The sequence below is a fragment of the Pseudoliparis swirei genome, chromosome 11, assembly GCF_029220125.1.
Source record: "Pseudoliparis swirei isolate HS2019 ecotype Mariana Trench chromosome 11, NWPU_hadal_v1, whole genome shotgun sequence".
NCBI classification, from domain to species: domain Eukaryota; kingdom Metazoa; phylum Chordata; class Actinopteri; order Perciformes; family Liparidae; genus Pseudoliparis; species Pseudoliparis swirei.
In genome coordinates, this window is record NC_079398.1 from 13,778,992 (window position 1) to 13,798,829 (window position 19,838).

General features: G+C 43.7%; 1 protein-coding gene across 3 annotated transcripts; it reads right to left on the bottom strand.

Annotated features, from left to right (window-relative positions):
• Positions 1-2,983: 2,983 nt before the first annotated feature.
• LOC130202002 (cytosolic 5'-nucleotidase 1A-like) lies at positions 2,984-19,325 on the bottom strand. 3 transcript variants are annotated; one of them, XM_056427263.1, is made up of 8 exons: positions 19,242-19,325; positions 15,251-15,322; positions 9,951-10,205; positions 8,656-8,823; positions 8,313-8,442; positions 5,663-5,785; positions 5,377-5,561; positions 2,984-4,770 (listed from the first exon to the last, which is right to left on the bottom strand). In XM_056427263.1, the coding sequence occupies exons 3-8, from the start codon at positions 10,047-10,049 to the stop codon at positions 4,399-4,401; spliced, it is 1,077 nt and encodes a 358-aa protein (XP_056283238.1). In that variant the 5' UTR covers positions 10,050-10,205; positions 15,251-15,322; positions 19,242-19,325; the 3' UTR covers positions 2,984-4,398. The 3 variants fall into 3 exon arrangements, with proteins under 3 accessions (XP_056283238.1, XP_056283240.1, XP_056283239.1); XM_056427265.1 differs by lacking the exons at positions 15,251-15,322; positions 19,242-19,325 and adding an exon at positions 14,471-14,485; XM_056427264.1 differs by lacking the exons at positions 15,251-15,322; positions 19,242-19,325 and adding an exon at positions 10,367-10,399.
• Positions 19,326-19,838: the final 513 nt, after the last annotated feature.

The window sequence follows — 19,838 nt, forward strand, 5'->3', positions numbered from 1 at the left end:
GCACAGTGATCTCCCCAGGCAAAAGTCATCACACTCGGACAACACAAATCATAACAAGGCAACAGCTGATATTGCCAGGTTTCTTGCTAAAAACCAGCTTGTGTCCTCAGGATTGACACAGTTTAACGACTTACCGGAACACTACCAAGCTTGGAGAGAGACCTTCATCGACACGATTGAAAACCTTGAGCTGTCGTCAAGTGAAGAGATGGATTTGCTGATCAAATGGCTGGATGTACAGAGTGTGACAGCAATAAACATCTCGCTGCTCTTCACCCTGGTCCTGCGCCGCCATTCCAGACAGGTTTCTTCCCATACTCGGAGAACGGCGGGGAGAGGGAGGACACACGGCAGCCAGATATCACATCGAGGTGTACCAGAGTATGTGAGACGTCTCCCTGACTACGCTCACGGTCGTCTGATGTCGCTGCGACGGATGTTACAGAAGAAGCCTGGAATGAAAGTGTACTTCACTGAGTTCATGCAAAACATGCTTGACAATCAGCATTCTGAGCTTGCACTGCCACTCAAAAAAGGGACAGATTGTTGGTATCTCCCTCCTTTTGGAGCCTACCACCCTCAAAAACCAGACCAGTCTTGTGGGGTGTTTGATTCCAGTGCACAGTTTGATGGAATCTCACTTAATGAGGTGTTGTTTTCTGGACCAGACCTTAACAACAGTCTCATCGGAGTGCTTCTCAGATTCAGAAGAGATCCTGGTGCAGTGACGGCAGATTTACAGCGAAGGTTCTACTGTTTTGTGGTGCGCAAAGACTGCAGAGACTTCCTACAGTTCTCATGGTACCGGGAAAATGATCTCAACAAAGAAGTGGTGGAGTACCTCACGCAAGTTCATGTTGGACCTTTGACACTCGCACATGAAGCGCTAACCATCTCTACGGCAGAGGTCAGCGCCATTGTGAATGCCAGACCGTTGATCCCTGTGTCCACCGACCCAGAGGCTCCTTTCATCCTAACTCCTTCCATGTTACTGACACTGAAAACAGGCGAAGCTCCTTGTCCAGCAAGTGAGTTTTCGAAAGGAGATTTGCTCAAGAACCAGTGGAAGAGGGTTCAAGATTTGGCAGAGGCCTTTTGGGCGAGGTGGCGGCAAAAAGATTTGAACACGCTACAGCAACGTCAAAAGTGTCAAGCACCCAAACCCAATCTCAAGAAAGGAGACATCGTTCTGCTGAAGGACAGCCGGACGAGCGCAAGGTCAAAGATCGGACGAGTCGCTGGCTGTCAGCCCGGTCAACTCACTGCAAACCCGCATTCATGTTTTTGGTGCAATAGCGGTTGTACTCCTGTAGAGACTTGGACTGGAGAGGAATGTGGGTAATATGTACATAGTGGCCTATATCGTAATATGCCAGGCGGGGAGTGTGTTGGAACCAGTTCATTTATATATGTTATGTGCTCTCTAGCAACACCTAGTGGCGTTTGTAGATAGCTGCACTAGGTAGATTATAAACACGGAGTAACCGGACGTGACATTCAGGAAGTCCGCTTTTGGCACACGAGCTCACGGAGTGTAATCTGTTGACAATCTGCACAATCCACGCCTTAAGGTCCACTAAATCGGCTTCATCCATGAGTTATACCCTGTTACCATTTATATTAACATGTTTACGTTAATATGTCTTTGTTTTGAATACAGTTTTGTTTATTATTAGTTAATGGTCAAACACTTAATGATGTACAATTGTATTTACAAAGGCATGTGTTTTGTGCTCTTTTTCAGTTTTACAAATTATTACATTTTCCTGCATTAAATCTGCCAAATACAACAACTGTCTGTTCCTTGGAGAATACGGTGCTGGATAATGTATTGTCAAGCTGGCTGTTTAGCTGAAGAACACGTTTGAACAACAACCTTTAGCGAGAAGAGTACAATCAGCATACATTTACATTCAGCTAAAGAAACAATTCCACCTTCCACCATGTTGACAACATTGTTACCTATAACTTTATAATTCAGCTTCTTTTGTTAGCTCTTATAGTTATTTAACTGTCCCGGTTTTAGTTTTATGTGTGTTTCCGCTCCTCCTGGAGTTTTCAATGGGTGTGTGTGGGGAAGTCTAGACCTGTGATGTCATCACTAGAGGGGACAGCTGCGTCAGGATCAAGCGGAAATTATTTTTGTATATCGTCATTATTTTTTGATAAAGTAGTGGGGAATCTTGTGCTTGTCGTAGACATGTCACTCTGGAATCCAACAGTTTCCCAGATTTTTCTAGAGAAGTCTTAACGAGGGGAGAAGTCCACCTTTCTGCTCAGTCATCTCCATTGAAAACCTGACGACATTTTTTTCTTTTTTACAGCAAACAGGAACATTTTCTGAACTGCGATTAAACTCTCATTTCTAAACCTAAAAAACATTTAAACGTTCACAAAAGCCTCTAAGCATCTCCTAATGTAGACGTCCTTAGGATCAGAGTTATGATTCTCTGTCAAATTCAAAGGTTTCGACAGGTTGCTTGCGTCAGCTCACACAGGTGTTTCATGTTAGGCTCATCAGTGGCGGCTCTCACACACACTCTTGTTTATGATACATTGCAAGCCACACACAACGTTTGTGCGTGCGTGTGTGGCCGCGTGCTCGCATGTTTGTCTTTAAATGGAGAGATATCAGAGGAGAACCAGGAAGAAAAAAAACAGGCTCCGCCCCCGTAACGAAAAACCGGCTCATCCCCGTTACGAAAAACAGGCTCCTCCCCCATAACGGAAAACAGGCTCCGCCCCGTCACAAAAACCAGACTGCTTATCTTTTCCAGTTATACATTTCCACCCAATGTGTTTGTGATTCAACATTTTCAGCAGGAAGTTTCCCTTTTTGATATGTTCAGATGTTTAAGCTATGTTCAGCCTATTTCAGCTGTTGGCAGCTATTTTCACCTATGTTCAGGTTTTTTTTTAAATATTTCAGCTATTTCCAGACATTTTCAGTTATTCATTTCACATTTCAGCTATTTTCAAAAATTGTCAGCAATTTATTTTTCATTTTTCAGCTTCAAGCTTTCAGATGTTAGCATGCCAACGCATTTTCAGCAGAAAATGCATTTTCTAGTTAATAATAAATACGTTTTAGTGGTGAAAATTACAAGAAAGAGTGCTTTTTGAATGTAGTCTTTTTTACTTTCTATCTTGAAACAGAGAGACTTGGTTGCATAACAGTCCACACAACTCATTTCGCCCAGACTTTCCCAGATCCCTCATCCGAGCAAGTTTGGCCTAACAGGGCCAACAGTACCAATAACAGCACAACCAAAAGACAAAATAAGACAACCACCACCAGTGAGACACCGAACCTTCGACACTTTTGGAACAAATAGCAGAAATACATATTGCACGTGACGCATGTAAATACATGCTGAATATGTTCAAACATTATTGTCTTGAACAAGAAGAAATATTAAATGAATAGGGGGTAAAATAATCAATATTACCAAGTTGTGATGTTAAAATAAATTCATATACATTGATCAAATAACCACATACAACATACATATACCAACAACATGCAAGATTGATGGAAAACATGCAGCGATAGCGAGGAAAAAGGCACCGGTTTCAAAACTCCTCAACACACTGACAAGCAGTAAAGTGATATAATTATAAATGCTAATCTAGATTCTGCATAAAATGACTGATTGCATATCTTCAAATAAATAGTGTTGAGAATTCATAGATGTTTAACATGCCCAATATTTGGTTCTGCTTGATATTAAATAACTTTTATAGGATTGTTTTCTTTCTAACAGGTAATACGGTGTTTATAGGGATGGGAGAAAAAAATATAGAAATAATACGGGAGTAAGGCCAACACAAACGGCATTAAGTGCAACTCATTCTAATAAGGCGATCTTCTTCAAGGTTTATACGTTTTAACTAACGGCTTTATTTATGGTTAAAGAATAATTTGGGAATTCTTGACTGATCTTTATCCTCTGTAGTAATTAATGTTCGTGAAGAAGTGGTGAATTTTGGTCTAGACTCTAGATCCTCGCAACCCAAACATTGTCCTAATTGTTCCATTAGTTACAACTTAGAAACATTTTATTAATGGTTTATTATAACCCTTACTAGAAAGCAACTCTTTATTAACTGTTAACTGGTACTGTAACAACCTGATGAACAACCATCAGAAAGGTCGTTAATTGCTGATAAAAGAACTGATTGACGTTGTCGTGTCACACTCCTGTGACATCCCATTGCTTAGTCCCATGATTACATAATAGTTTGTAATGTTGCATCAGCTGGGTAATATTGCATTCCCTATCCATTCCCAGGAATTACTTTCATGGTCTTAAAGACGGCTCTAACCTCCTCAGTGGCTGAGGACCCACATGAATACGTTCCTTTAGCCTCCTATGCCTTTTCACAGTGAGGTCCAGGCTACTTGGGTGCTGAAGAAGTCTCGTTGTCGTGAGTTTCTCTCTTGACGACTCTCTGAGCTATCCCATAGGGCACGTGGCACGCTACTGTCCCCATTTCTGCTGCCCCCTCAACATGAAACAACTGGTCATCAAAGAAAATGTGCGGCCTGATCTTCTCCAGCATGGGGCCCTTTGGTGCCCCTGCCAGAAAGAGAGCCTCGTCGATCTCCAGACCCCATGAGCGCAGAGTTTTTAGGGCCCTGGTGCCAGAGCTGGCTGCGCTGCGAGATGTCACCAAGTAGGTCCGGATGGGGCAGTCCATGCGCTGGCCTTTGCCGTAAAATTTCTTCTGTAGCTTTCCTAAAGCCTCCAGAAAACCTTTCAATGGTCCCTGCAGAAAGAAGAAGGTATAGTAAATCCACAGTCTTCATTTGGTAGCTTCTACATTTATATGTGGCTCATTATCAAATATATGCAATTGTTAGATTGTGGGCCAAAAGGCAAAGTTCATAACACACTGTGCGCTGTATGAAGAGTTTTCCAGCTGTTTTTTTACAATTTGGGACTAACTTTCATTGTATTGGCTGTCGTTCCGATTGGTATAATGACATTGTTATTACCAAGTGGGTTCCTGATATCTGGAAATGAGGTGACATCTTTAACAGAAGTCCGACGGGGCAAGAAATAAGCTGTTTAGGAAGAATAAATTGTTTGAATATAAGAAAAAGAAAAAGATTAAATAGGAACCAAGTTTAAAGACTAAACGCTTTGTTCTTCTTTGACCTCCTGTGCTCATGCACAATGTTTTCCTGATGAATTATGGACTGTTGCGCTCATTTTGAGTTTTTACCTCTAGTTGAGGTTCTTTTGATAATCTGCTTGTTTCTTGCCCTGTTAGATTTTTTGGGTGCGATGCTGCGTGAACGTATTACATGCACTACATTTTCAATCCAAGTGTGAGACGGATCATTCCTGTGTCACTGTGTGTATACTGTACATGGTCCAGAAGCTTGTTCTCGTTTGCCTTCTCGTGCTCAAAGAACTTGTCCAGTCCGTGGGCCTTATAAATGCGCTCAGACTCATCAGAAAAGAGGACGGCATCACCATCGAAGGCGACACGCAGCTGAGTCTCCGACACCTCCGTCATCTTCTCTGGGGCGAACATGGTGGCTGCTGCTATTCCTAAATGAATTATAGAGAAACACATGCGTGTATACATTCATCTCACACTGGCGTGCAGCAGAGACACTTTAGTGTATTATTACAGCTTCTAAGTGATGTACCTTCTTCCAGAGCTTCCCGAACCTTGACTGGATCAGCTGACAGGTAAAGGTTAGCGTGGTAGGCCTTCAGGTAGCCAATGGGACTGTTCCCCCCGGTCATACAGAAGCGCTCAACGAACAACTCTGCAGAGAGGAAGCATTACAAGATCAGCGAACAGCTGATGGGCATTACATTGAAGATGTGCAAAAATCACCTAATCATGCGAAAGAATTAGGAAGCTGACATTTACATTTACAGCAGATTACTGTCAACATTTAATCCTGAATTCTGGTGGTGTGTGGTTTATGAAGGCCGAGCAGACCCAGAGGGACATGGGAGGAAAGCGCAGGTGTGAGGGAGTCTGTCCACACAAAAGGACAATGTTGGCCACACACTCAATTTCGTGAATTTGTTAAATGACTTTTGTTCATGTATTATTTGTAATGCAGGATAACTAGAGAGGGGGATGTGTAAAGTAAAGGGTTACAATGTGGGCATATTATTGACAAGGCTCCGGAGAGGCCACGTTAGCTTACTTTGCAATGGTATTGTAAGCTTTATAATCCTAAGCCTTCGTACTTATTAACTATTATTCTGTATTATCTTGGCGTTATCTTTGATCGGGACTTGTCCTTTAACTCCCACGTAAAGCAAATCTCAAGGACTGCATTCTTTCATCTACGTAATATTTCAAAAATCAGGCACATCTTGTCTCAAAAAGATGCAGAAAAATTGGTTCACGCGTTCGTTACTTCGAGACTGGATTACTGCAACTCCTTATTAGCAGGCTGCTCTAATAAATCTCTTAGGTCCCTCCAGTTGATCCAGAATGCTGCAGCTCGTGTTCTCACTAAAACTAAGAAAAGAGATCACATCACTCCTGCACTAGCTGCTCTGCACTGGCTCCCAGTAAAATCAAGAATCACTTTTAAAATTCTTCTCTTAACCTACAAAGCCTTGATTGGTGATGCTCCATCATATCTTAAGGAGCTTGTAGTACCATATTGCGCCACTAGAGAGCTACGCTCACTAAATGCGGGACTACTTGTAGTTCCTAGAGTCTTAAAAAGTAGAATGGGAGCCAGAGCCTTTAGTTATCAAGCTCCTCTTTATGGAACCAGCTTCCAATTTCAGTCCGGGAGGCAGACACAGTCACCTCGTTAAGAGTAGACTTAAGACCTTCCTCTTTGACAGAGCTTATAGTTAGGGCTGAATCAGGTTTGCCCTGGTCCAGCCCTTGATATGCTGCTATAGGCTTATAGCTGCCGGGGACGTTTTAGGATGCACTGAGTACCTATCTCCTCTTTTTCTCTCCTTAAGGATGAATTTTCATCTCTCAATCACACGCTACTAACTCTGCTTTCTCCCGAAGTCCTTTTGACTTTACGCCTCATGGGGTCATCGGACCCTATGAGACGGCATAGATCCTATCTGCCTGATGGATCGTCTGGGTCGTGGAATTCCTGCTCATGACTACGCCACTGTCCTGTTGAGACTCCGCCCACTCCTCCTCCCCACCGCCATCTGCCTGATGGATCGTGGAGGTCTCCATCGTGGAATATGCCTACTATGAACTATTCATACACTCTGTCATATTCATTGAATGTATTTTAACTCTAAATCTGTCCTTCTGTACACATTACATCTATTGCATCTGTCCATCCTAGGAGAGGGATCCTCCTCTGTTGCTCTCCTCCAGGTTTCTTCCCATTTTTTCCCCCTGAAGGGTTATTTGGGAGTTTTTCCTGGTCCGATGTGAGGTTTTGGGGCAGGGATGTCTATGTGTACAGATTGTAAAGCACTCCGAGACAAATTTGTAATTTGTGAAATTGGGCTATACAAATAAACTGAATTGAATTGAATTATATATCAAACATGCAATACATATCAAACCACAATGACTGAAAGCAATTACAAAGAAAATATACAACAGAACCAGAAAATTCACATTTAAAAAATGGTCAGGAGTCAGAACCCAAAGAACCTGAAACAACATCCTAACCGCACTTCAATAATTCAGTTTGTCGGACCAGACGACGTGTCTGTTGGAATTCACTTAACGGCTGGAAAATCTGTTGTGTGGAGACAATGTTTAAACCCTCTGTATGCGGTGAGGAGTTCCCATCCCGCACACAGGTTCCTGTAGCGCTGTCCTGAGCTCCTCACATTCACCACACACGAACAAGCATGAACTTCATCTCTCACTATAAATGTCCATACTCGCTCAGAAACTATGTGGGGAACAGGTTTCCCCACGCACTCTGACTCCTACTTACGATACTGACAGGGTTCTACTTTAACAATATTATAGTATCAAGCACAGTGGCCTGCATGTTTTATATCATGTAAAACCTAAAAAAAAACGACCCAAAACACAGAAAAAAAGGATGTTCGGCTGTTCTCTCTCACCAACATTAAGCTAGACTTCACAAAGAAATGTAATGAGTAGAATCCTTCAGAAATATTTATATAATTTTTAATATCGAGTGAATAAATTTCCAATTTAGACAACAAATTTATTTTCTCATCGGAAATGAATATTTGAGTCTTGTCCCGAGGTTCTCCCTCAGTCTTGATGCCCTGATACACTCAAGCTGAAAGGATGAAGCCAGTGATGATGAGGATATCCACTGGACACAGGGACGTCTGCATCGTGTATCTGTAACTCACGGTGATGATTGATGGTATTGATGAGTCTTAGGCCGACGTATGCGTGGTTGTTGGTCGTGAGCACGACATCAAAGAGCTCTTCGCTCTCGGGGTAAAGCTCCCTCAGTCGCGTGTTCACAGCCTCCAGAGCCTGGCAACACAACCGAACACAGATACGAGGTATGGAGAAAAGAGATCATGCTGTATCACAGCAGCGGGGATGGATTAGTGTGTGAGTGGGTTGGCGTTTTACACGTATTACTCATTCACCCCCTCTCAAAACACGACCTAACGCATACCACTCACTCCAAGGAACCACTCTGCATCGGGTTGGATGTTGAGTGTCTGTGTTTGTTTCCCTGACCTTGACGAAGGAGAAGGCAGGTCCAGGGCTGAACGGCTGCGTTTCATGCTCCACCTGATACTTGATGTACTCCTCCAGGCCTTGCTGCTCGTAGATGAGCTGCTCCTTCTCCATGTTGAAGAGGACGCGTGCAGACACGCAGATGGTGATGGCATTCTCCGGCTTGGGCTGGAGGAGGAGAGTTAAAGAACATTTCATCTACATCCGGATTTGACTCCACAAACACAGTTGCTTTTTATGAATGAGAGTGTTTTTTATCCAATCAGGTTCAGAGTTGTAACTTTTCGGCCTAGTCTGAGCAGGATAAGAATATTGGAAACGGTTCTCTGCATAAGGAGTTATTTAATAAAAGCTTTATTGCCAACGGTGGGTCCACTGAGTGAGCTCTGAGAGGCGACAGTGTGATATGAAATACTTTCCTCTGGAAGACTGATAGTGAAAGCCCTCATAGCAGACATGTTACCTCTTGGGAGGCTGAGACGACAACACGAAATATAGCACACTGTGTGTATAGCGGTGCTTGAACTGTTAATAACCACCACACAGATTGAGATTGTCCTTGTTTTGTATGTCTCATTGGTTATGAGTGGGCTGAACTTGAAAGAGATATGACTGGAATGTCAGTTACAGATTTAAAGACAAACCTATAAAAACACATGTCAGCCTTAAACATGGGGAGAAAACACAAAGTTACTTCTACTGCTTGAAGAGTATTAAGCCAAGAGTTAATGTCACGTTGCCCATTCTGACATCCAAGACAACTCCATGCAAATTCCTGAGAGTTGTAGTCGTCGGGTCCATTTCTTAATTGAGATTAAAAATCTCCTTTATCTTCTCTTGGGAAGAAATCGAAAGCCTTTACAGAGAAGCGTACACTTGATCTGAAACGAGCCCTGTGTGCTGTGACACGATAAAGCAGATGTACTGTACTCTGTTAACCCAACTCCTCCTAACTTTCTTTCCCTGAGGCTTCAAATGCAGCACTAGCACAGCTGGTATTAACCCTCCTGCGGTTACCAAGGCTAGACTTTGAAACAGTTGGAGGCCACATCAGTCATGGCCACTATAAAATAAGCAGCCGAGAAGTAGTGACCGCAAGTGTGTCATGGCAGGCTTTAACGAGAAGCAAGAGCGACATCATTCTGCACCACAAGTTAAATCTGACTTAAGTTTACATCTGACATGTGCACCGAGCGTCTTCTTTTCTGTCAACAACTCCGATGCTTCACATAGGAATGGAAACTCATAGAAACTGCTCCTGTTAGTGGATGCTGCATCAGGAAGGCTGTACTCACCGGTTTCCTGGTGGGGGTGGAGGGCTTCAACGCCGTACTGGCCTCTTCCCAGTGGGCTCGGTTTCCGCTGCTGGTCAAGTCCTGTCCACTGGCGGTCATCTTACCTCCTGTCTCCCCCAGATCCACACTGAATTCCTAAGAGCTCTCTCTCTTTCTCTCTCTCCCTCGGGCAGGAGTTCCCACTTAAATTCAGTCCTGGTGCACTAAGAAGATGAGCTCACTCTGACTGCAGCAGCAGAGGCTTAGCCAAATGCTCTAAAAGAAGGAAGGGAGAGAAAGAGTGAGAGTGAGATGTCGCAGAATAAAACAGAGGTGAACAGAGATAAATGGTTCCTCTTATCTCTAGCATCATGCGCATTGTATTCCTTGTTCAGCCCTTCTCTGCTTGGCTTCTTCTGTGTTCTCCTGGTACTCACACACACTGATGACTTCAAGCCATAATGCATCCGCCCCCCTTTTTAACGCTTTCAGTGGCTTTAATCTCCTGGAGCAGCAGCAGAGCATGTGATTTAGAGTATGTGACAACTGGTTAATGCCCCCTATCGGACACATCCGGCCGGCATGTCAGAACGCTGCTGTGTCATGATGCTTGTAATGCTTTTATGCTTCAGTTCTCCGAAGAGAGAGTTGGAGTTGGGTATCCGAGAACATATAGAAGCAAAATATTGTTCTTGTACAATGCATCAATAGATCATTTACAGTCACGGTGGTTGTTATTATTGTATAATGTTCTCAGTAGTACACTGCTGTTTCATATTCCTGCTCAGTAGTGTGGGTAATGTAGTCCATCCTGAGTCATTTTCTTCTCCCTGTGCATGAAATGATAATTTATTCCCGCGCCTTCCCGTATAAACCCCTGCAATACCTTTCCATTGATTAAATGACTGAGCAGCAGTCCCAGTTGCCAGGCAACGGTCAGGGAGTCAGACCGGCTGGGACATCCACATCTTGCATCCGATTGGCTGCGGGGACACCAGCCTGTATATATATATATATAGCCCTCCAAATATGGCATGAGTCAGAAACAGAGCACTGATGCAGGGAACAGATATGAAAGGCTAGGTTTCTCTTTGAAGAGCGTAAACAAGAAATTAGGTCATATCTTATGAGAACAAACAGGTAATTTACCTACAAAGATGTTCGCTGGCAAGAAGATACAGAACCAACATTCATGCAGGGACTACGGAGTCAGAGATGAATTAAGACACAACCTTATGGGCACATGCAGCCATCATCTCTGTATACCCGTCAGCTTTACATAGTAAATACTTAATATATTCAGGAGTATGTTTTTTTTTTAAAGCTTCTTTGCTGACACCATTAGTAACTAACACTAATTTTTTTTTAAGGGGTTTCACTACTTTTCCATGCCGATTTATAGTTTAGCCTTCTATACTTTACCGGTACACTTCAAGACTGAATTAAAATACAAACCAGCAAGGGGTTATTTCACCTGACTGTCCAATACTACGCATAAAACTAACAGTGCAATTGTGCCCATGTTACCATCAGGATGACGTGTTGGGCAGGGACCACATACTCTGCTCCGGGCTCTCCAGAGAACAGACACAATCAGCTTTTGTAATCGATTGAGAGAGGACAGCTGAGGGATTGTGTGTCTTTTACTGTGTGGAACCCGGGGAGCAGAATATTGTTGCTCCATTAAGTATTTGTATTATAATCAGAAATGTTATACATAATTATAAATTAACAATGCTCACTGATTAGTGTGTGTCAACACTTGCATGTGTAGAAATGAGCACAGAACCATCCTGCGATCTATAGATTGAACAATATATTTAATTGAATCCTGATTAAAACATTCCAGTTGAGCCTCTCAGTCTTATGGTGAAGGCTGAAACATCCATCTCTTGTATTACATGACCGCAGCCACTAGAGCGTAGTAGAGGATAAACCTGTCAGCCCTGCGGTGTGGTCCTGAATGCTTCACTGCTTCATTCATTGCTGGGCGTTGCAGACAAAGAGCACATGATAGAGATACTCTGTGAGTTCGGGAGAGGAAGTTGATCCAAAAAGAGGAGTTTGTGTGTCTTGAAACGCTTTAAAATTGGGATTGTATACAGCTGTGTAGTGACTAAACTAGAGTGTGCAAGAGTAATTCATATTAATTATTATGGCGAAAGCGTATTAGTTCACGAGAATAAACCTTATATTTTAAAAGAAAAACCGACATTCCGTTATATTAAGGACAGGCTGGTAAGGTGTGACAATATAAAGCTCCATTTAATGTCGAATTTGCACGGATAAAAAGCCTCTAAAAACAGCACCCAAAAAAACTCACAATAAAAAAATTATTTTAATCTGTTCATACATGAATGAAAAAAACATCACAATCTGCTGCATGTGTGGAACATCAATTATATATGTAACCTTGCTGTGGAAAGACTGTGAGCCTGCTCTCTTCCTTTGTGTCTCTCTGGTCTGGGCTCTGAGGGGTTAACAGGACGTGGAGACAGTTGGGCCGCACCCACTGAGCTGATTTGAATAGAGCCGGCATTTGGCGCGAGGCTCAGTGGAGCTCGGCTTTCTTCATGCCGGCTGTAACGCCAACCCCCTCCATGCACCTTGGAGTGGCGGGAAATATCAGAGAGAAAGACGCACGGAGATAGCGAGAAAGAGAGAGAAGGGGGAGGAGAGGGGGGGGGGGGTTTGCACGCCTTCTCCGTGTACCTGCAGTCACGAGGTTTCACTGGACGCCACACTAAATGTACCTTGGGCGGCAAAAAAAAAAGGGACGGTGAGGAAGAAGAAGCGAAGAAAAAGCAACACGCCTCCATCTCTGTTTTGGCGCGAGAATAGAGAGATATTGCTCTCAGTGGTAGGCTGTGGGTGGAGACAAAGGCATGAGCGGAGTGGGCCAGAACAAAGAGGGCAACAGCCTGGACTACCCCCCCCCCCACACACACACACACACACACACACACACACACCACCTCCTCTTATCAGCCCCCACCCTAGCACAGTCCCAGGGCTTGAGGCAAGGCAGATGACTATTATAACCATAATCAGTCCTTCAAAGCAACCACTCAGGCATGTTTGCCACCACGAGATTCTTTCTTTTAACTGGTTCTACTTAGTTTTCTTTTGAACGGTTTCCATGTATAAAACTCACATGCACACACATGCGCTTTTACCAGACGCGAGTCGAGGCCTTTTTCTACTTGCCGAGTCGAGAGCTGGCGGTCATCTACCGCCATGGAAGAGGACCCATGTGAAAGTCTTTTGATGAAGCCGCAGCACCATGAATAGCACCCACAACGCTCTTCAAGTGACATCACTGGATTTGTCCTTCTTGGCTTTCAGAGAAGCTACGCTCTAGATTCACCCCGACCCCCCTATAGATCTGTCCTTTAAGTGAGTGGGTGGCAGCTGACTAAGCACCAGGATCTTTTTGTCTAGCAAAATTCACCCATCACAGATCCAAAAAAAGCAGAGCGGTGGTTCTTCTCACTTCCTGCCTCCAATGGGCGCCACACAAAAACAGGAAGTCTGTGCTGCCTGTGTATTTCCAAGGCCTTATAACAGAGCCTCTCTCTCTCACTCCCTCTCTCAATGTTTCACACACACAGGCCTATAGTGGGGAAGAGGAAAGCAGGGCACTGATTATTACATAAGCTCCACAGTGGTGGTCACTCAAGCCCTGACAACAACAGCGGTCACATTCAGACGCGGGCTCAAATGAAAGAATTCTCACCATGAAAGACGGACAGAGACAGAAGCGTGTACGCACTATACATTCACCATCTGATGAGAGACCATCTGATCACACACTGCATGTGTGTCTGTGTGAATTTGCATTCTAGCATTCAAATGTATATTCATCCAAATACCCTCTATATACTCTCACACTGCAGTAATTGGTCAATAAATTGGCTTCTGATGGGGGTGGGAGGGGGAGGTCTCACTAAGAGTGAGACAAAGAGCACACTAAAGTGAAGATCTAGAGGGGGGGTTGTAGTCGTGGTGGGGCCACTCGGAGGTCTGCAGGGGGTTAAAGGGGACTTGGGGGAGGGGTTAAGCCCTCTCTGAGTAGCTTGGGGGGGCCGAAGGAGGTGGGGGTTGGTAGCGATGGCACTCAATGGAGCTAAATTCAAAAGACGCAGTAAGTGTCTCAACTTCAACTGAAGCAACCTTACATCGCAGCGCTAAACAATGGAACATCTGCTGGCTGACAAAGCTGTGAGGGCAGTGGCTCTGATTTAAACTCTGTGGACTAAACCCCCAACAGTAGCAACAGGTTTTAACATATTTCTGAGATCATAGATACTTGGTGGTTGATGATTTTAGCAACGTGATTAGATTGCTCCACAGTTTTTTTAAATGTGGGAAGTTGACTGTATTCAAAAACGTGTCAGATTCTACATCAAATAGTGCATGTACTTGTATCCCAGTCTTCCGGGGTATGTGCTGCCACATCCGGGTCTCTGGTTTCACTTCTCCCAGTTTTGAGAAACTTACAAGCCGGAGTATGGAGATCCAGAGTCACATACACATCTTACCTGTGCGGTCTGCCGTGGAATCTTTAACCTGAGTTGCATTGTTGAAATAAAAAAGTACGACCATAAACAATGCAATGACGATCAACAAGCTGAAACCAACATGCCACCTGTAGTGTTAAACCTGCACTTATGTTATATTTTTTATGTCAATGCAACAAACTGCAAATCCTCACCTTCCTAAAATAACAGCCTACGTCATTTTTACAGGTTTTTCACAAAGACAAAAAAACTTGACCACATATTGATCATATGATAATGTGATATATTATACTACAGGGGTATAATCACATGTTCAACTGAGGATGTTAGCGATTTTACCAGAGGTGGCAAGTATCAGAGGAGATGAATTAGGCACACAAAAATTACTTAGGCAATTATTTAAGAAGGTGACAAAATATAACATTGACATCATATCATTATCCTTATAAATGTAATGAAGCCAGATTAATGTTAGCAGATCAGGTTCAAATTGTGCTTGTGTGTTGTCCTAATATACTCATTCAAACTCATATTGTGCTTTATCCTTTTTGACAAAATGTAAACACTGACATAACATTGTGCATATATTATTTGTATATGGCATACATTATGTTTATCTTTTTATATTTTAGCAATACAAAATTAAATTCAATATTGCAGACGTGTTAGCACTATTTTTTATTTAAAAACGAAAAGACATGGATAAACATTATTGTTATTTTGGGGTTGTGTTTGTGTCCACCTGAAGAATGAGGTTTATAGTTTCCATTGCTAGTGATGTGATGAAGAAGCCGTACTCACCAGAGATGGAGCAAGTCCAGACAACCTGAAATCCAAGAGGGTTTATCTTCACCTGCCAAGTCTACTCAGACACTAAAGAAATGACAAACAATAGCTCAATGTTCACGAGTCACGAGTCACGTCAGCACAGAGGTAGACAATCAGAAATATGGACAATGAATCATGTAGTTAGGCATGTAAATACCCAGGTTTCACATCATATCCCCAATATGACAAATACTACTAATAATGCTAATGATGCTAATGAGAAGAGTCAACACCAAGATGCCCATTGGGAGCATGCTGCCAGCTTCAGTGACTCACTCACAAGCCATGTCACCCTCACCCATTTAGTGTGTGTGTGTTGAAAGGGGTGGTGGAGAGGGGGTTGCCAGGGTGAGGGTCACAGCTGTCACTGTTGAGCCCCCCCCCCCCCTCTCTCTCTCTCTCCTTGTGCTCATCCATTAACCAGCACCATGGTTACATCACCGCGGCTAATGCTACCTCTTAGGTCTCCGGTGGCCAAAGACCCTATAGAAACAGATTACTCATGTTTGTGTCTACAAACTCTAACACACAACTTCTGAGTCTTTTTCCGAGTCGCCCATCCTAATTGCCTACTTTAGTAACGTTGGCTCATTTGCAGCGTCGGCTATGCTTTTGTTTGTTTACCCGTCAACTGTTGGACTGTCCATCCTCAGCGTGATTGTGTCATAAGTCCAGGTCAGAGAGTTTAACGCGGGCCACTGACAGCTCACGCGGCGTGATGGTTTGAAGACCTTCTGATGGGTTCATTATAATCAGAGCTGTGATGTGTCTGGCCCCAGGATGGCAGCGGTGTTTACACTAACAGGATTAGGATTAGCTCCAGATTAGACAGGCGAGTTGAAAGGCTTGCTCCACCTAGCCCCACGCTAACCCCACTGAGTTGGTCTCAGATGCTACTAAGTAACCCACAACCGACCAGAACGCTGTCTGCTGAGGCGGGGCGAGGAAGGTGCTTGTGGAAAGCGCAACTAATAGAAAATAAAACACGTGGCCACACAACAGGTGCTGCACAGGAGCGCACAGCCCTGTGTGTGATTGTTTGGCTTTAAGGGGGTCTAATTTGTTGTCCTGGCAGAAGTTTAGAGCAAACCACTGGTTTGACACCAGCCAGCTGTTGCCAGATGTATACACAGAGAGAGGAACATAAACAGCGTGTTCCAACTGAATCATCACTGTTATGTAACACTGGCCGAAGGATGGGGAGGGTGAGCAGCAGAGAGAGAGAGAGATAGAGAGAAACTGAGCTCAGAAGGCTGACCTAGATTAGTACATGGTGGAGATAAGTACCTGTGTTGGGGGGTCAGGAACCAGCAGACTGGGTCTGAGAGGGATTGTCAGGGCACAATCGAGAAAGACAGAGACCCAAGAAGACGGCGGGGAGATAAACAGGAACGCGGGGAGTCAAAGAATGTGATTTCTTGCAGCATAATCATTTTTTCTCACAGCCTCGCTGGGATCAGATGGACAGTAGCCGCCACAGCCTCGGCTGAGTCCCAGTGACACAACCAGGCTGGAATGTGGGTCAGTAGGCAGAGAGCTGGAGGACTAAGACCAGGAAAAGTTTCCTGCAATCAGTTGTGTGTGTGTGTGTGTGTGTGTGTGTGTGTGTGTGTGTGTGTGTGTGCTCTCACAAGCAAGTTGTGTGTATCTGCATCTCTTCCCGCTTGTGATTCCCTCATCTCCCTTGACCATCAGCCACTTAAAAATAAAATAAGGGGAAGGGTGTGTGCTGAGTGTTGAGTAAGAGAAATGGATGTCAGCGAGTCCACTTCTCCTCTCTCCAGCCGAGTACGAAGCACTGGGCCGTCCCAAATCTATGAACCAAGACATCTACTGGAAGACGATTCAATTCAACTGCAGATGATTCTTACGTGGAAGATCATAAGGTTATCCTAAAACCCCTTCCTCCTTCTCTATTTTATGTTCTAGATGGACCCACATTTAGGTCAGAGATATGCAGCCGGTGCTCTTAGAATCACAAACCAGTGCATTTTGCTCATGGTTCGTTTCCTCCTCTGCGCCACTGTGTAAACACGCAGTGTATACACGCTACACAAACCAGACCAGTAAGAACACAACCAGTGAACACGGTGGAAACGTTGCTCAATGTGCCCGTGTGTCTGTGTGCTGTTTTTATTTCAAAGTGCAGAGGTAAGAGATTCATCACAGTGACAGCGGTTTTAAAAGTTCCTCCCACTTTCAAAGAACAAAGATGCACTTCATATGTTAGAAGCTTTTACGATATGTAGTTATCACATTCCCCACACTGCAGATCCACACTTGTATGACCTATAAGGTGGTTTAGGAGCAGGACATGCCCGCTCGACCAGTATAACTGGTTGTGTTTCCGCCAAAGATAAGACGCGGCATGTGTGTTTCTCTGCCATTGTTTACAAGCTTGAGCCATTGTTCTGAGGTGATGCAGTTATTTGCCATGGGTTACACAAGACTAGAGTAAATGTACACACTCTTTGGGTGAAAGGTGTTGGTAACCACACGCACGCCCAAAAAGAGAATGCAAGATTAATGAGATTGCTTTTTACAGAAGTGTATGAAGAGTATGTATAAATCAGAGAGCGGCTGCTTTCAATCCAGCCAAATCATCAATTCTCCACAGTCCCACCCTGATCACACACACACACACACACACTTCTGTATGACCACCAGTAAAGCTGTCAGTCTGTCTTGTACCCTGGGAACATGTAGACCTCTATTACGCAGCCATGAACGGATCTCTTCTTACATCCGCCTGATATTTAAGAAAGGGAACAGCAACAGGTTGCAGCTGTTTGGGACTAAAAGCCTTTTTTTTTTACTGCGGGAAACAAATGTAGCCTGCAGATGTGAGAGAGTAAAACACAGGTGCTCTAAGAGGACACAGTCCCAGTTTGAGCATGTGTGTGAAAGTGATCACATGCGCCATTCAGAAGTCACGGCTCAGTGTGGGCGTCGCATGGATTTAAAAGCAGAAAATCTGGTCCGGCAAGTTAACCGTCAAAGCAAAGTAGAACTGGGATGAGCATCCCGCTGGAGACAAAGATCCTCTTCCCTCATTATTTCCTTCAGGAAAAACACAGGGTTTTTTTCTTCAAAAAGAGGAACGTCATAAGCACTGAGTGCTTATACTGTCAATATTAGCACACATGCAGCTGCTGTTACAAATCTCCTAATGTGGGTATTTCATTTGTAAACTCCAGCTGATCAGTGTAGATAATCGATCGTTTATGTTTAGAAACATTGACTGAAATGTCAAATGTTGAATATTTTAAAAACAAGTCTACATATTTCAGTTCTTAGATAGTTGCATTGGCCAGAAATGAACCTGTAACTACGCTAACAGCACATCTCTTAGAGAAACTCTTTGAACCTTCACTGTTATTAAATTAATAATTGATTTCCTACTCTGGTGTTGCATCACTTTAGATGAATTTCATGCTCAGAAGGTAACAGGAAACGAACCAGACCGATTGCTCCGATCTGGTCCATGACCTGATATCTGATTTTGGTTTTCACTTCCTGATGCAGTATATCCCCTTTTTGCTCAGTTTCCATTGTTCTCAGTTTATCAAAGAAAATAAGAAGACTACAAGGCAGTATGCTTTGCAGAACAATTAGTTCTTTCTTAATAAATTGTCAAAGCAGAAGTAAATATTGTTGCATGGAGTTTTAATTATCGATTGTGCAAAGATGGAGTCATTAAACTCCCTCAACGAAGCCTACTCAGACTAAATGCACTTTTTGTCAAGGAAATATTCAACTGTGCCAGAAAATAGTGCCTTCAGGCCCAGAAATGGGACCCAGAGAGTGGAAACAGGGAGGTGGAACACCAAGTTATCCGCGCTGCAACAAAGGCAAGTGAGATTGGAGACGGTTGGAGTTCAGGGTGTGCCTGGCTCATCTGTCAGGCTGTACTTGAATGAAATGGTTGCTTTGAGGCTGTTATACAAATGACGGGCAGTCAAACCTGAGTCATCCAGGCCTGCAGAGACTCGTCTGAGAGGTCATCGATGGGGCAGCACCATCTCCTGGGAAGTTATTGCACCAAACGCTGTGTGGGTTATGCTCTCCATTTTGCACTCCATTGATTTCCCGGACCCACTCATCAATAATGGGCAGGAAGTAGCCACAGCTACCCGTCTGCAAATGATATACACCAGAGTCCGGATCTTAGCCAGCGCAGGGTTATAAATCCTCCTGGGACTATGAACTGAAAACCTATCGTCAGATTAGAGTTGCCGGTTACTGTTTAACAACGAACGAAGAATCTGCTGCTAAACGCAACTGTTCATCGATCAACAAATAAGAAAACAAAACCCCTCAATAACTCTATCTTTACTACAGCCCTCAGCTCTATACGGTCACAAGTAGCTCTCCGGGACCACACAGCAAGAGCGTAGTAGAGGGCAGGAGGGAAGTGACAACCAATAATGAAAGAAATTAGGGAGATTTTAACTTTTCCCATTTAATGGATATTTTCACGACCACTTTCAATGAAGGAGCTCCCCGCTCTCCGACTGCTTACCTGTGTGAATAACTGCACTGATCCAGGTAGCAGTCAAAC

What these genes read in the sequence shown, in the direction of transcription:
- LOC130202002 (XM_056427263.1), bottom strand. Translation starts at nt 10,049, where the DNA reads ATGACCGCCAGTGGACAGGACTTGACCAGCAGCGGAAACCGAGCCCAC. An exon ending in CCACCCCCACCAGGAAACCG is followed by an intron (nt 8,824 to 9,950) that starts GTGAGTACAGCC and finishes CTCCTCCTCCAG; the next exon opens with CCCAAGCCGGAGAATGCCAT. An exon ending in TCGGGAAGCTCTGGAAGAAG is followed by an intron (nt 5,562 to 5,662) that starts GTACATCACTTA and finishes TAATTCATTTAG; the next exon opens with GAATAGCAGCAGCCACCATG.